This window comes from Oncorhynchus clarkii, chromosome 6 (genome assembly GCF_045791955.1).
Source record: "Oncorhynchus clarkii lewisi isolate Uvic-CL-2024 chromosome 6, UVic_Ocla_1.0, whole genome shotgun sequence".
Lineage (NCBI taxonomy): Eukaryota > Metazoa > Chordata > Actinopteri > Salmoniformes > Salmonidae > Oncorhynchus > Oncorhynchus clarkii.
The window spans coordinates 87,417,501-87,430,136 of record NC_092152.1 but is presented as its reverse complement, the minus strand read 5'-3'; the positions used below and the strand labels follow the sequence as shown (position 1 = coordinate 87,430,136).

At 48.9% G+C, this 12,636-nt stretch overlaps 1 protein-coding gene across 1 annotated transcript in view; it reads right to left on the bottom strand.

The window, feature by feature from the left end:
• Positions 1 to 12,636, bottom strand: part of LOC139411762 (long-chain fatty acid transport protein 2-like) — a 32,028-nt gene extending 19,392 nt beyond the window's left edge. The window contains exons 1-3 of the mRNA XM_071158490.1: positions 12,072 to 12,636; positions 11,566 to 11,775; positions 10,368 to 10,526 (exon numbers count right to left, since the gene is read on the bottom strand). Coding sequence (XP_071014591.1) covers positions 10,368 to 10,526; positions 11,566 to 11,775; positions 12,072 to 12,546 — 844 coding nt within the window. The 5' untranslated portion in view covers positions 12,547 to 12,636. The remainder of the gene's footprint in view (positions 1 to 10,367; positions 10,527 to 11,565; positions 11,776 to 12,071) is intronic.

Genomic DNA, 12,636 nt, shown 5'->3' with positions numbered 1-12,636 from the left:
AAACCCTAACACCCAGGTACAGGTATTAGTTCAGGAACAGGAACGAGCAGGACAGCGCTCTTATAAATGACCTTGCAATGGCCGTGAGAGCAGAAAAGTTGTCACATATGCTGTGAACCGGTTGTATTCACTTCAGTACTAAATGTCCCTTAAATATGCACCCATTAGAGGAACAAGTGCCCTTTTTTGTGTGGACCAAAGAAAGTACTAAGCTGGTACTGCATGTGCATCATAATCAGCTTGGAGTTTTTCCTAACCACGTGACCTGACCGGGACATTTCATTGGTCACATGCACATCTACAGCAGATGTCATGGCGGGTGTAGTGATAATGCTTGTGCTCCAAGCTCCAACAGTGCTGTAACATCTAACAATACAAACAAATCTAAAAGTAAAAGAATGGAATTAAGAAATATATCAATAATAGGACAAGCAAAGTCGGAGTCCCGAGTGTATATATATATATATATATATATATATACAGTAAGTTTGGACACACCTTCTCAAGGTTTTTTTTTTACAATTTTCTACATTGTAGAATAATAGTGAAGACATCAAAACTATGAAATAACACATATTTAATCATGTACTAAACAAAAAAATTGTTAAACAATCTATAGCCACCCTTTGCCTTGGTGACAGTTTGCACACGCTTGGCATTCTCTCAACCAGCTTCACCTGGTCACCTGGAATGCATTTCAATTAACAGGTGAGCCTGTTGTGAGTTAAAAGTTCACTTGTGAAATTTATTTCCTTCTTAATGCGTTTGAGCCAATCAGTTGTATTGTGGGGGGTGGTATACAGAAGATAGCCCTATTTGGTAAAAGACCAAGTCCATATTATGGAAAGAACAGCTCAAATAAGCAAAGAGAAACGACAGTTCATCATTACTTTAAGACATGAAGGTCAGTCAATGAGGAACATTTCTAGAACTTTGAAAGTTTCTTCAAGTGCAGTTGCAAAAACTATCAAGCGCTATGATCAAACTCTCACGAGGACCGCCATAGGAAAGGAAGCCCCAGAGTTACCTCTGCTGCAGAGGATGAGTTCATTAGAGTTACCAGCCTCAGAAATTGCATCCCAAATAAATGATTCACAGAGTTCAAGTAACAGACACATCAACATCAACTTTTCAGAAGAGACTGTGTGAATAAAGTCTTCATTGTCAAATTGCTGCAAAGAAACCACTACTAAAGGACACCAAGAAGAAGAAGAGACTTTCTTGGGCCAAGAAACACGACCAATGGACATTAGACAGGTAGAAATCTGTCCATTGGTCTGAGGAGTCCACATTTGCGATTTTTGGTTCCAACAGCTGTGTCTTTGTGAGACGTAGAGTAGGTGAACGGATTATCTTTGCATGTGTGGTTTCCATCGTGAAGCATGGAGGAGGAGGTGTGATGTGTGGGGGTGCTATGCTGGTGACACTGTCAGTGATTTATTTAGAATTCAAGGCACACTTAATCAGCACAGCTACCACGGCATTCTGCAGCGATACTCCATCACATCTGGTTTGCGCTTAGTAGGACTATAATTTGTTTTTCAACAGGACAATGACCCAACCCACCTCCAGGCTGTGTAAGGGCTATTTGATCAAGACGGAGAGTGATGCAATACTGCATCAGATGACCTGGCCTCCACAATCACCTGACCTCAAACCAATTCAGATGGTTTGGGATGAGTTGGACCGCAGAGTGAAGGAAAAGCATCCAACAAGTGCTCAGTATACAGTAGGTGGGAACTCCTTCAAGACTGTTGGAAAAGTATTCCAGGTGAAGCTGGTTAAGAAAATGCCAAGAGCGTGAAAAGCTGTCATCAAGGCAAAGGGTGGCTACTTTGAAGAATCTCAAATATATCATATATTTTGATTTGTTTAACACTTCTTTGATTACTACATGATTCCATATGTGTTATTTCATAGTTTTGATGTCTTCACTATTATTCTACAATGTAGAAAATTGTAAAAAATAAAGAAAACCCCTTGAATGAGTAGGTGTTCTGAACCTTTTGACCGGCAGTGTATACACATTATGGACAGTATATGGATAGAATATGTAGTATTGCTGAAGAATAGTATATGTACAGTAATAGTTGAATAGGATGGCCTTAACTGGAATACAGTATAAGGGAAAGGAAAGGGGGATACCTAGTCAGTTGTACAACTGAATGCATTCAACATATGGGTAAAACAGTATGTAAACATTAAAGTGCCCAGTGTTCCATTACTAAAGTGCCTAGTGTTCCATTACTAGTGCCCAGTGTTCCATTACTAAAGTGCCTAGTGTTCCATTACTAGTGCCCAGTGTTCCATTACTAAAGTGCGTGGTAGAGTAACCGAATGATAGCCAGCTAGTGACAGTGACTAAAGTCCAGGGTAGGGTACTGGGTACGAGCCAGATAGTGGGGACTATTTAACAGTCTGATGGTCTTGAGATAGAAGCTGTTTTTCAGTCTCTCGAGCTCAGCGTTGATGCTCCTGTACTGACCTGGCCTTCTGGATGGTAGTGAAGTGAACCGGCCGTGGCTCTGGAGGCCCAGACACATTTCTTCAGCCTCCTGAGGTTGGAGAGGTGTTGTTGCACCTTCTTCACCACACTGTCTGTGTGGGTGGACATGTTCAGATTGTCTGTGATGTGTAAAACTTGAAGCTTTTCACCCTCTCCCGTCGATGTGGATGAGGGTGTGGATGTGGATGAGGGTGTGGATGAGTGTGTGGATGTGGATGTGGATGAGGGTGTGGATGTGGATGTGGATGAGGATGTGGATGAGGGTGTGGATGTGGATGAGGGTGTGGATGTGGATGAGGGTGTGGATGTGGATGAGGGTGTGGATGAGGGTGTGGATGTGGATGAGGGTGTGGATGTGGATGAGGGTGTGGATGTGGATGTGGATTAGGGTGTGGATGTGGATGTGGATGAGGGTGTGGATGTGGATGTGGATGAGGGTGTGGATGTGGATGTGGATGAGGGTGTGCTCTGCTCCCTCTGCTGTCTCATTTGACATTTTAGTCGTTTAGCATCAAACATTATTTCCCAGAACAATTACAATCATCCCCTGGACAACCTCCAGGCCCCATTTATACATTAGACCATAACTAGAGCCTTGTTTAGAATCTGTCCTGGTCAGATTACATGGTGAGGGAAAACTCTGGACCCTAAACATAGTCTCTAACTAGAGCCAGGAGCTTTTCCTGGTCATGTTAAGTGGTGGGGGGGGAAACCTGGGCTGGCTTTAAACCAACCCTGACATTCCAGAACCATAGTTCTCTCAGACAAGGTAAAAGAGGCTGTTTTGTTTTCGCTACAGGATTAAATATCCCTTCAATTAGTACCTCTGCTCTGCTTTGCTCTGAGGTCAAACAGAGGACTCAAATGAACTATAGCCCACTTGGAGAACTCAGGAAAGCGGTCTCACTAAGAGAGTTGGTATCTCAGATGGCACCCTATTCCCTACATAGTGCATGGGCCTTGGTCAAAAGTAGTGCACTATGTAGGGAAAAGGGGGCCAGTTGGGGCGGAGGAGAAAAGGAAGAAGGGACAGACTAACCTATTTTCTGTTTAGTTTTCTTCCACCCAGTGGCTTTGGCCGTGTTCAGACTACCGGGTTTACGCTCACAAAGACCTCTTTCATTTTATTTCCCATTGGGGGGAGGAGGGGAGTAAATGGATAAGTAAAGGCTTTAACTAGAAAGGCCAAGCCACATAATTACCCCCTACCTACTACCTCAACATGAACCCCCTACCCACCTACTACCTCAATATTACCCCCCTACCCACCTACTACCTCAATATTAACCCCTACCTACCTACTACCTCAATATTACCCCTACCCACCTACTACCTCAACATTAACCCCCTACCCACCTACTACCTCAATATTACCCCCTACCCACCTACTACCTCAATATTAACCCCCTACCTACCTACTACCTCAATATTAACCCCCTACCCACCTACTACCTCAACATTAACCCCTACCTACCTACTACCTCAATATTACCCCTACCCACCTACTACCTCAACATTAACCCCCTACCCACCTACTACCTCAATATTACCCCCTACCCACCTACTACCTCAATATTAACCCCTACCTACCTACTACCTCAATATTACCCCTACCCACCTACTACCTCAATATTACCCCTACCCACCTACTACCTCAACATTAACCCCCTACCCACCTACTACCTCAATATTAACCCCCTACCTACCTACTACCTCAATATTACCCCTACCCACCTACTACCTCAACATTAACCCCCTACCCACCTACTACCTCAATATTACCCCCTACCCACCTACTACCTCAATATTAACCCCTACCTACCTACTACCTCAATATTACCCCTACCCACCTACTACCTCAATATTACACCCTACCCACCTACTACCTCAACATTAACCCCCTACCCACCTACTACCTCAATATGAACCCCCTACCTACCTACTACCTCAACATTAACCCCCTACCCACCTACTACCTCAATATTAACCCCCTACCCACCTAATACCTCAATATTAACCCCCTACCTACCTAATACCTCAATATTAACCCCCTACCTACCACCTCAATATTAACCCCCAACCTACCTACTACCTCAATATTACCCCCTACCTACCTACTACCTCAATATTACCCCCTACCCACCTAATACCTCAATATTACCCCCTACCTACCTACTACCTCAATATTACCCCTACCCACCTACTACCTCAATATTAACCCCCTACCTACCTAATATGTCATGTATTGTCATATTATGTCTTGTTCCTGTTCTTTCTCTTCACTCCGTCTCCCTCTGCTGGTCGTATTAGGTTACCTTCTCTTCCCCTCTTTCCCCCAGCTGTTTCTCATCTTCTCTAACTACCTCGTTCACCCTTTTCCCACCTGTTCCCTTTTTTCCCTCTGATTAGGTCTCTATTTCTCTCTCTGTTCCTGCTTCTGTCTTTGTCAGATTCTCGTTTGAGTTTCTCATGCCAGAACCAAACTATCGTCTCGTTTGCTTCAACCTAGTCCTGTCCTGTCGGAATCTGCCTGTTCATCTGAGGCTACGTGTGATCAGGTACCTCTGTCCTCTACAACCCAGCTAATCTCCTCTGCTGCTAGAAGGGGACTCTACCCAGCTATTCTCCTCTGCTGCTAGAAGGGGAACTCTTCTGTGATCTTCAGAAGGACTTTATGTTTCATTTGTCGCCCTCTCTGCGGGTTGTTTACTTTGCCATCATATACATTTGAAGAGGATCTATGTCTTACCTGTGTTTTGACATTAAAGGACTCTGTTTTTGTTAAACCGCTTTTGGGTCCTCACTCACGTGCATAACAGAAGAATCTGACCAAGAATGGACCCAGCGACTTCGGATCCTCTCCACTCAGCCGTCGAGATCCAGGGAGCGATGCTAGGCAGACACGAGCAGGAATTGTCTGCTGCTCGACATGCCGTTGAGACCCTGGCCACCCAAGTCTCCAACCTCACAGAACAGATTCACCATCTCCGCCTCGATCCACCGGCCACTTCCAGGGCTTTCGAATCTCCGGAGCCCAGAATCAATAACCCGCCGTGTTACTCTGGGGAGCCCACGGAATGCCGCTCGTTCCTCACCCAGTGTGATATTGTGTTTTCTCTCCAGCCCAACACTTACTCCAGGAGCACAGCTCGTATCGCCTACCTCATATCTCTCCTTACTGGACGGGCTCGTGAGTGGGGCACGGCAATCTGGGAGGCGAGGGCTGAGTGTACTAACCAGTATCAGGACTTTAAGGAGGAGATGATACGGGTTTTTGATCGTTCTGTTTTTGGGGAGGACGCTTCCAGGGTCCTGTCTTCCCTATGTCAAGGTAATCGATCCATAACAGATTACTCTATTGAGTTTCGCACTCTTGCTGCCTCCAGTGACTGGAACGAGCCGGCTTTGCTCGCTCGTTTTCTGGAGGGTCTCCGCGCGGAGGTAAAGGATGAGATTCTCTCCCGGGAGGTTCCTTCCAGCGTGGATTCCTTGATTGAACTCGCTATTCGCATAGAGCGACGGGTTGATCTTCGTCACCGAGCTCGTGGAAAGGAGCTCGCGTTCTCCGTTGCCCCCCTCTCCGCATCACTACCATCTTCCTCCGCCGGCTCGGGTGCTGAGCCTATGCAGCTGGGGGGTATCCGCATCTCGACTAAGGAGAGGGAACGGAGAATCACCAACCGCCTCTGTCTCTATTGCGGTTCCGCTGGTCATTTTGTCACTTCATGTCCAGTAAAAGCCAGAGCTCATCATTAAGCGGAGGGCTACTGGTGAGCGCCACTACTCTGGTCTCTCCTTCAAGATCCTGCACTACCTTGTCGGTCCATCTACGCTGGACCGGTTCGTCAGCTTCCTGCAGTGCCTTGATAGACTCTGGGGCGGAGGGCTGTTTTATGGACGAGACCTGGGCTCGGGAACATGACATTCCTCTCAGACAGTTAAGGGAGCCCACGGCCTTGTTCGCTTTGGATGGTAGTCCTCTCCCCAGGATTCAGCGTGAGACGCTACCTTTAACCCTCACTGTCTCTGGTAATCATAGCGAAACCCTTTCTTTTTAAATTTTTTGTTCACCTTTTACACCTGTTGTTTTGGGCCATCCCTGGCTAGTTTGTCATAATCCTTCTATTAATTGGTCTAGTAATTCTATCCTCTCCTGGAACGTCTCTTGTCATGTGAAATGTTTAATGTCTGCTATCCCTCCTGTTTCCTCTGTCTCTTCTTCACAGGAGGAGCCTGGTGATTTGACAGGGGTGCCGGAGGAATATCACGATCTGGTGCACGGTGTTCAGTCGGTCCAGGGCCACCTCTCTTCCTCCACACCGGTCGTATGATTGTAGTATTGATCTCCTTCCGGGAACCACTCCCCCCCGGGGTAGACTATACTCTCTGTCGGCTCCCGAACGTAAGGCTCTCGAAGATTATTTGTCTGTAGCTCTTGACGCCGGTACCATAGTCCCCTCCTCCTCTCCCGCCGGAGCGGGGTTTTTTTTTGTTAAGAAGAAGGACGGGTCCCTGCGCCCCTGCATAGATTATCGAGGGCTGAATGACATAACAGTGAAGAACCGTTATCCGCTTCCTCTTATGTCTTCAGCCTTCGAGATCCTGCAGGGAGCCAGGTTTTTCACTAAGTTGGACCTTCGTAACGCTTACCATCTCGTGCGCATCAGGGAGGGGGACGAGTGGAAGACGGCGTTTAACACTCCGTTAGGGCACTTTGAATACCGGGTTCTTCCTTTCGGCCTCGCTAACGCTCCAGCTGTCTTTCAGGCATTAGTCAATGACGTCCTGAGAGACATGCTGAACATCTTTGTTTTCGTTTACCTTGACGATATCCTGATTTTTTCACCGTCACTCCAGATTCATGTTCAGCACGTTCGACGTGTCCTCCAGCGCCTTTTAGAGAATTGTCTTTTTGTGAAGGCTGAGAAGTGCACTTTTCATGCCTCCTCCGTCACATTTCTCGGTTCTGTTATTTCCGCTGAAGGCATTAAGATGGATCCCGCTAAGGTCCAAGCCGTCATTGATTGGCCCGTCCCTAAGTCACACGTCGAGCTGCAGCGCTTTCTCGGCTTCGCAAATTTCTATCGTCGTTTCATCCGTAATTTCGGTCAGGTGGCAGCTCCTCTCACAGCCCTTACTTCTGTCAAGACGTGCTTTAAGTGGTCCGTTTCCGCCCAGGGAGCTTTTGATCTCCTCAAGAATCGTTTTACATCCGCACCTATCCTTGTTACACCTGACGTCTCTAGACAGTTCGTTGTCGAGGTTGACGCGTCAGAGGTGGGCGTGGGAGCCATTCTTTCTCAGCGCTCCCTCTCTGACGACAAGGTCCACCCTTGCGCGTATTTTTCTCATCGCCTGTCGCCGTCGGAACGTAACTATGATGTGGGAAACCGCGAACTGCTCGCCATCCGCTTAGCCCTAGGCGAATGGCGACAGTGGTTGGAGGGGGCGACCGTTCCTTTTGTCGTTTGGACGGACCATAGGAACCTTGAGTACATCCGTTCTGCCAAACGACTTAATGCGCGTCAGGCTCGTTGGGCGCTGTTTTTCGCTCGTTTCGAGTTCGTGATTTCTTATCGTCCGGGCTCTAAGAACACCAAGCCTGATGCTTTATCTCGTCTCTTCAGTTCTTCAGTAGCCTCCACTGACCCCGAGGGGATTCTCCCTGAGGGGCGTGTTGTCGGGTTGACTGTCTGGGGAATTGAGAGGCAGGTAAAGCAAGCACTCACTCACACTCCGTCGCCGCGCGCTTGTCCTAGGAACCTTCTTTTCGTTCCCGTTCCTACTCGTCTGGCCGTTCTTCAGTGGGCTCACTCTGCCAAGTTAGCCGGCCACCCCGGCGTTCGGGGTACGCTTGCTTCCATTCGCCAGCGTTTTTGGTGGCCCACCCGGGAGCATGACACGCGTCGTTTCGTGGCTGCTTGTTCGGTCTGCGCGCAGACTAAGTCCGGTAACTCCCCTCCTGCCGGCCGTCTCAGACCGCTTCCCATTCCCTCTCGACCGTGGTCTCACATCGCCTTAGATTTTATCACCGGACTGCCTTCGTCAGCGGGGAAGACTGTTATTCTTACGGTTGTCGATAGGTTCTCTAAGGCGGCTCATTTTATTCCCCTTGCTAAGCTTCCTTCTGCTAAAGAAACGGCACAAATCATCATCGAGAATGTTTTCAGAATTCATGGCCTTCCGTCAGACGTCGTTTCGGACAGGGGTCCGCAATTCACGTCTCAATTTTGGAGGGAGTTTTGCCGTTTGATTGGGGCTTCCGTCAGTCTCTCTTCCGGCTTTCACCCCCAGTCTAACGGTCAAGCAGAACGGGCCAATCAGACTATTGGTCGCATCTTACGCAGTCTTTCTTTTCGTAACCCTGCGTCTTGGTCAGAACAGCTCCCCTGGGCAGAATACGCCCACAACTTGCTTCCTTCGTCTGCGACCGGGCTATCTCCTTTTCAGAGTAGCCTCGGGTACCAGCCTCCGCTGTTCTCGTCTCAGTTCGTCGAGTCCAGCGTCCCCTCCGCTCAGGCTTTTGTCCAACGTTGCGAGCGCACCTGGAAGAGGGTCAGGTCTGCACTTTGCCGTTATAGGGCACAGACTGTGAGAGCCGCTAATAAGCGTAGAACTAAGAGTCCTAGATATTGTCGCGGTCAGAGAGTTTGGCTCTCCACTCAGAACCTTCCCCTTAAGACAGCTTCTCGCAAGTTGACCCCGCGGTTCATTGGTCCGTTCCGTATTTCTCAGATCATTAATCCTGTCGCAGTGCGACTTCTTCTTCCGCGATATCTTCGTCGCGTCCACCCGGTCTTCCATGTCTCCTGTGTTAAGCCCGTTCTTCGCGCCCCCGCTCGTCTCCCCCCCCCCCCCCCCATCCTTGTCGAGGGTGCACCTATCTACAGGGTCCGTAAGATTTTGGACATGCGTCCTCGGGGCCGTGGTCATCAGTACCTAGTGGATTGGGAGGGGTACGGTCCTGAGGAAAGGAGTTGGGTTCCCTTTCGGGACGTGCTGGACCGTTCGCTGATCGATGATTTCCTCCGTTGCCGCCAGGTTTCCTCCTCGAGTGCGCCAGTAGGCGCTCGGTGAGTGGGGGGGTACTGTCATGTATTGTCATATTATGTCTTGTTCCTGTTCTTTCTCTTCACTCCGTCTCCCTCTGCTGGTCGTATTAGGTTACCTTCTCTTCCCCTCTTTCCCCCAGCTGTTTCTCATCTTCTCTAACTACCTCGTTCACCCTTTTCCCACCTGTTCCCTTTTTTCCCTCTGATTAGGTCTCTATTTCTCTCTCTGTTCCTGCTTCTGTCTTTGTCAGATTCTCGTTTGAGTTTCTCATGCCAGAACCAAACTATCGTCTCGTTTGCTTCAACCTAGTCCTGTCCTGTCGGAATCTGCCTGTTCATCTGAGGCTACGTGTGATCAGGTACCTCTGTCCTCTACAACCCAGCTAATCTCCTCTGCTGCTAGAAGGGGACTCTACCCAGCTATTCTCCTCTGCTGCTAGAAGGGGAACTCTTCTGTGATCTTCAGAAGGACTTTATGTTTCATTTGTCGCCCTCTCTGCGGGTTGTTTACTTTGCCATCATATACATTTGAAGAGGATCTATGTCTTACCTGTGTTTTGACATTAAAGGACTCTGTTTTTGTTAAACCGCTTTTGGGTCCTCACTCACGTGCATAACATAATACCTCAATATTACCCCCTACCTACCTACTACCTCAATATTACCCCCTACCTACCTAATAAATAAACTCACCTGTCTCTATGGATCCTATATAAACTCACCTGTCTCTATGGATCCTATATAAAGTCACCTGTCTCTATGGATCCTATATAAAGTCACCTGTCTCTATGGATCCTATATAAAGTCACCTGTCTCGATGGATCCTATGAAGCCGATGAGGAAGCCGGCTGTGTGGTAGAGGGGCAGATTGAGGTAGATGACATCACCTGGTGTGATACCGGTGGAGTCCAGCACGGCCAGGGCTACCAGCAGCCGGTTCTGAGTAATTACTGCTGCTTTAGGCAGACCTACAGGAGTAACAGACAGAGGAGAGAGATGAGTTACAGCAGTAGAATGGGCCCTGGCAGAAGACAGGGGGAGGGGTCATATACAGTGGCTGCTTCAGGCAGAAGACGGGGGGGGGGGGGGGGGGGGTCATATACAGTGGCTGCTTCAGGCAGAAGACAGGGGGGGTCATATACAATGGCTGCTTCAGGCAGAAGACAGGGGGGGGGTTCATATACAGTGGCTGCTTCAGGCAGAAGACAGGGGGGGGTCATATACAGTGGCTGCTTCAGGCAGAAGACAGGGGGGGTTCATATACAGTGGCTGCTTCAGGCAGAAGACAGGGGGGGGGTTCATATACAGTGGCTGCTTCAGGCAGAAGACCGGGGGGGGGGGGGGGTTCATATACAGTGGCTGCTTCAGGCAGAAGACAGGGGGGGGTTCATATACAGTGGCTGCTTCAGGCAGAAGACGGGGGGGGGGGGGGGTTCATATACAGTGGCTGCTTCAGGCAGAAGACCGGGGGGGGGTCATATACAGTGGCTGCATTAGGCAGAAGACAGGGGGGGTCATATACAGTGGCTGCTTCAGGCAGAAGACAGGGGGGGGGGGGGGGGGGGTCATATACAGTGGCTGCTTCAGGCAGAAGACAGGGGGGGTCATATACAGTGGCTGCTTCAGGCAGAAGACGGGGGGGGGTTCATATACAGTGGCTGCTTCAGGCAGAAGACAGGGGGGGTCATATACAGTGGCTGCTTCAGGCAGAAGACAGGGGGGGGGGGGTTCATATACAGTGGCTGCTTCAGGCAGAAGACAGGGGGGGGTTCATATACAGTGGCTGCTTCAGGCAGAAGACAGGGGGGGTCATATACAGTGGCTGCTTCAGGCAGAAGACAGAGGGGGGGGGGGGGGTTCATATACAGTGGCTGCTTCAGGCAGAAGACAGGGGGGGGGGGTTCATATACAGTGGCTGCTTCAGGCAGAAGACAGGGGGGGTTCATATACAGCGGCTACTTCTTTCTGTACCCCTCCCTCTCCCTTCCCCTCCATCCTCCCCCTCACCTGTGGTGCCAGAGGTGTAGATGTAGATAGCAGGGCTTTTGAAGGTGATGTCTGAGCGGAGGGCCTGAGGGAGAGGTGTGTCCGATGCTTCCTCCACCTGGTCAGAGAACCCCTCCACGCCAGGTGTGTCACACTGTTTAGTCATCAGGTAAACACACACACCCTGCTCCCTCAGGGATGGAAGCACCTCCTCCACCGCTTCCTGCAGCTCTGAGAAAACAACTCAATATTCAATATTTCATCAAAACTGGACTGCAGAGAAATGTTTTTTAATGCTTTTGCCCCCATGTGATTGAATGATTGTTTGATTATCATTATCATTTGTGTTCCAATAGGCTATGACACACGTTTGTCTTTTTCATTCCATCAGTCTGGATGTGCACGTCTCTGATAAACTAATACCTATTGTCATAATGTAGTAATTTCAACCAGACACTTCCGCCTATGAGGAATTAGCCTCGGGATGAGTTTCTCTGCCTACTGAACCAGTGGTACTGGTCACTTACCTTCGGCTGCTATGAGCAGCTTGGCGCTGCAACAGTTGAAGCAGTGCAGCAGAGATCTAGATCTGATATTATGGTTGAGAAACGCTACGGGACATCCCAGTTTGGCCAGGGCCAGCCAGGTGAAGATGAAGGCAGGTTCGTTTCCCATAAAAAGAGCCACGGTATCCCCCGGTCGCAGCGTCGAGTGCCTCTGTAAAGCATTGGCTATTTTGTTGCTTCTTCTGTCCGTGTCCAGATACGAATAGGTTTTATTTTCAAACACGATGAACGGTCTGTCGGCATGCGCGACCGACTGCTCCAAAAATCGGTCCAAAACCAAAAATAACGGTTTTCTTCTCCTCCGTAAAACAAGCTTCAGCAAAATACGAACCAAGTTCGCGAGGTACCATGCATCTTTCCAGAAGTAAGGGAAGAACGTTTTAAGAACTAGCGGTGTGATGGCCAAACTGGCAAAAAGGATAGAAACCAAGTACATTGTTGAGCACAACGTCGAGCTCCTATGCTTCTGGGTGAATTGTAGATTCACAGCGTACAGTATTGTCTTTGCAGGCAACGTACAGTATTG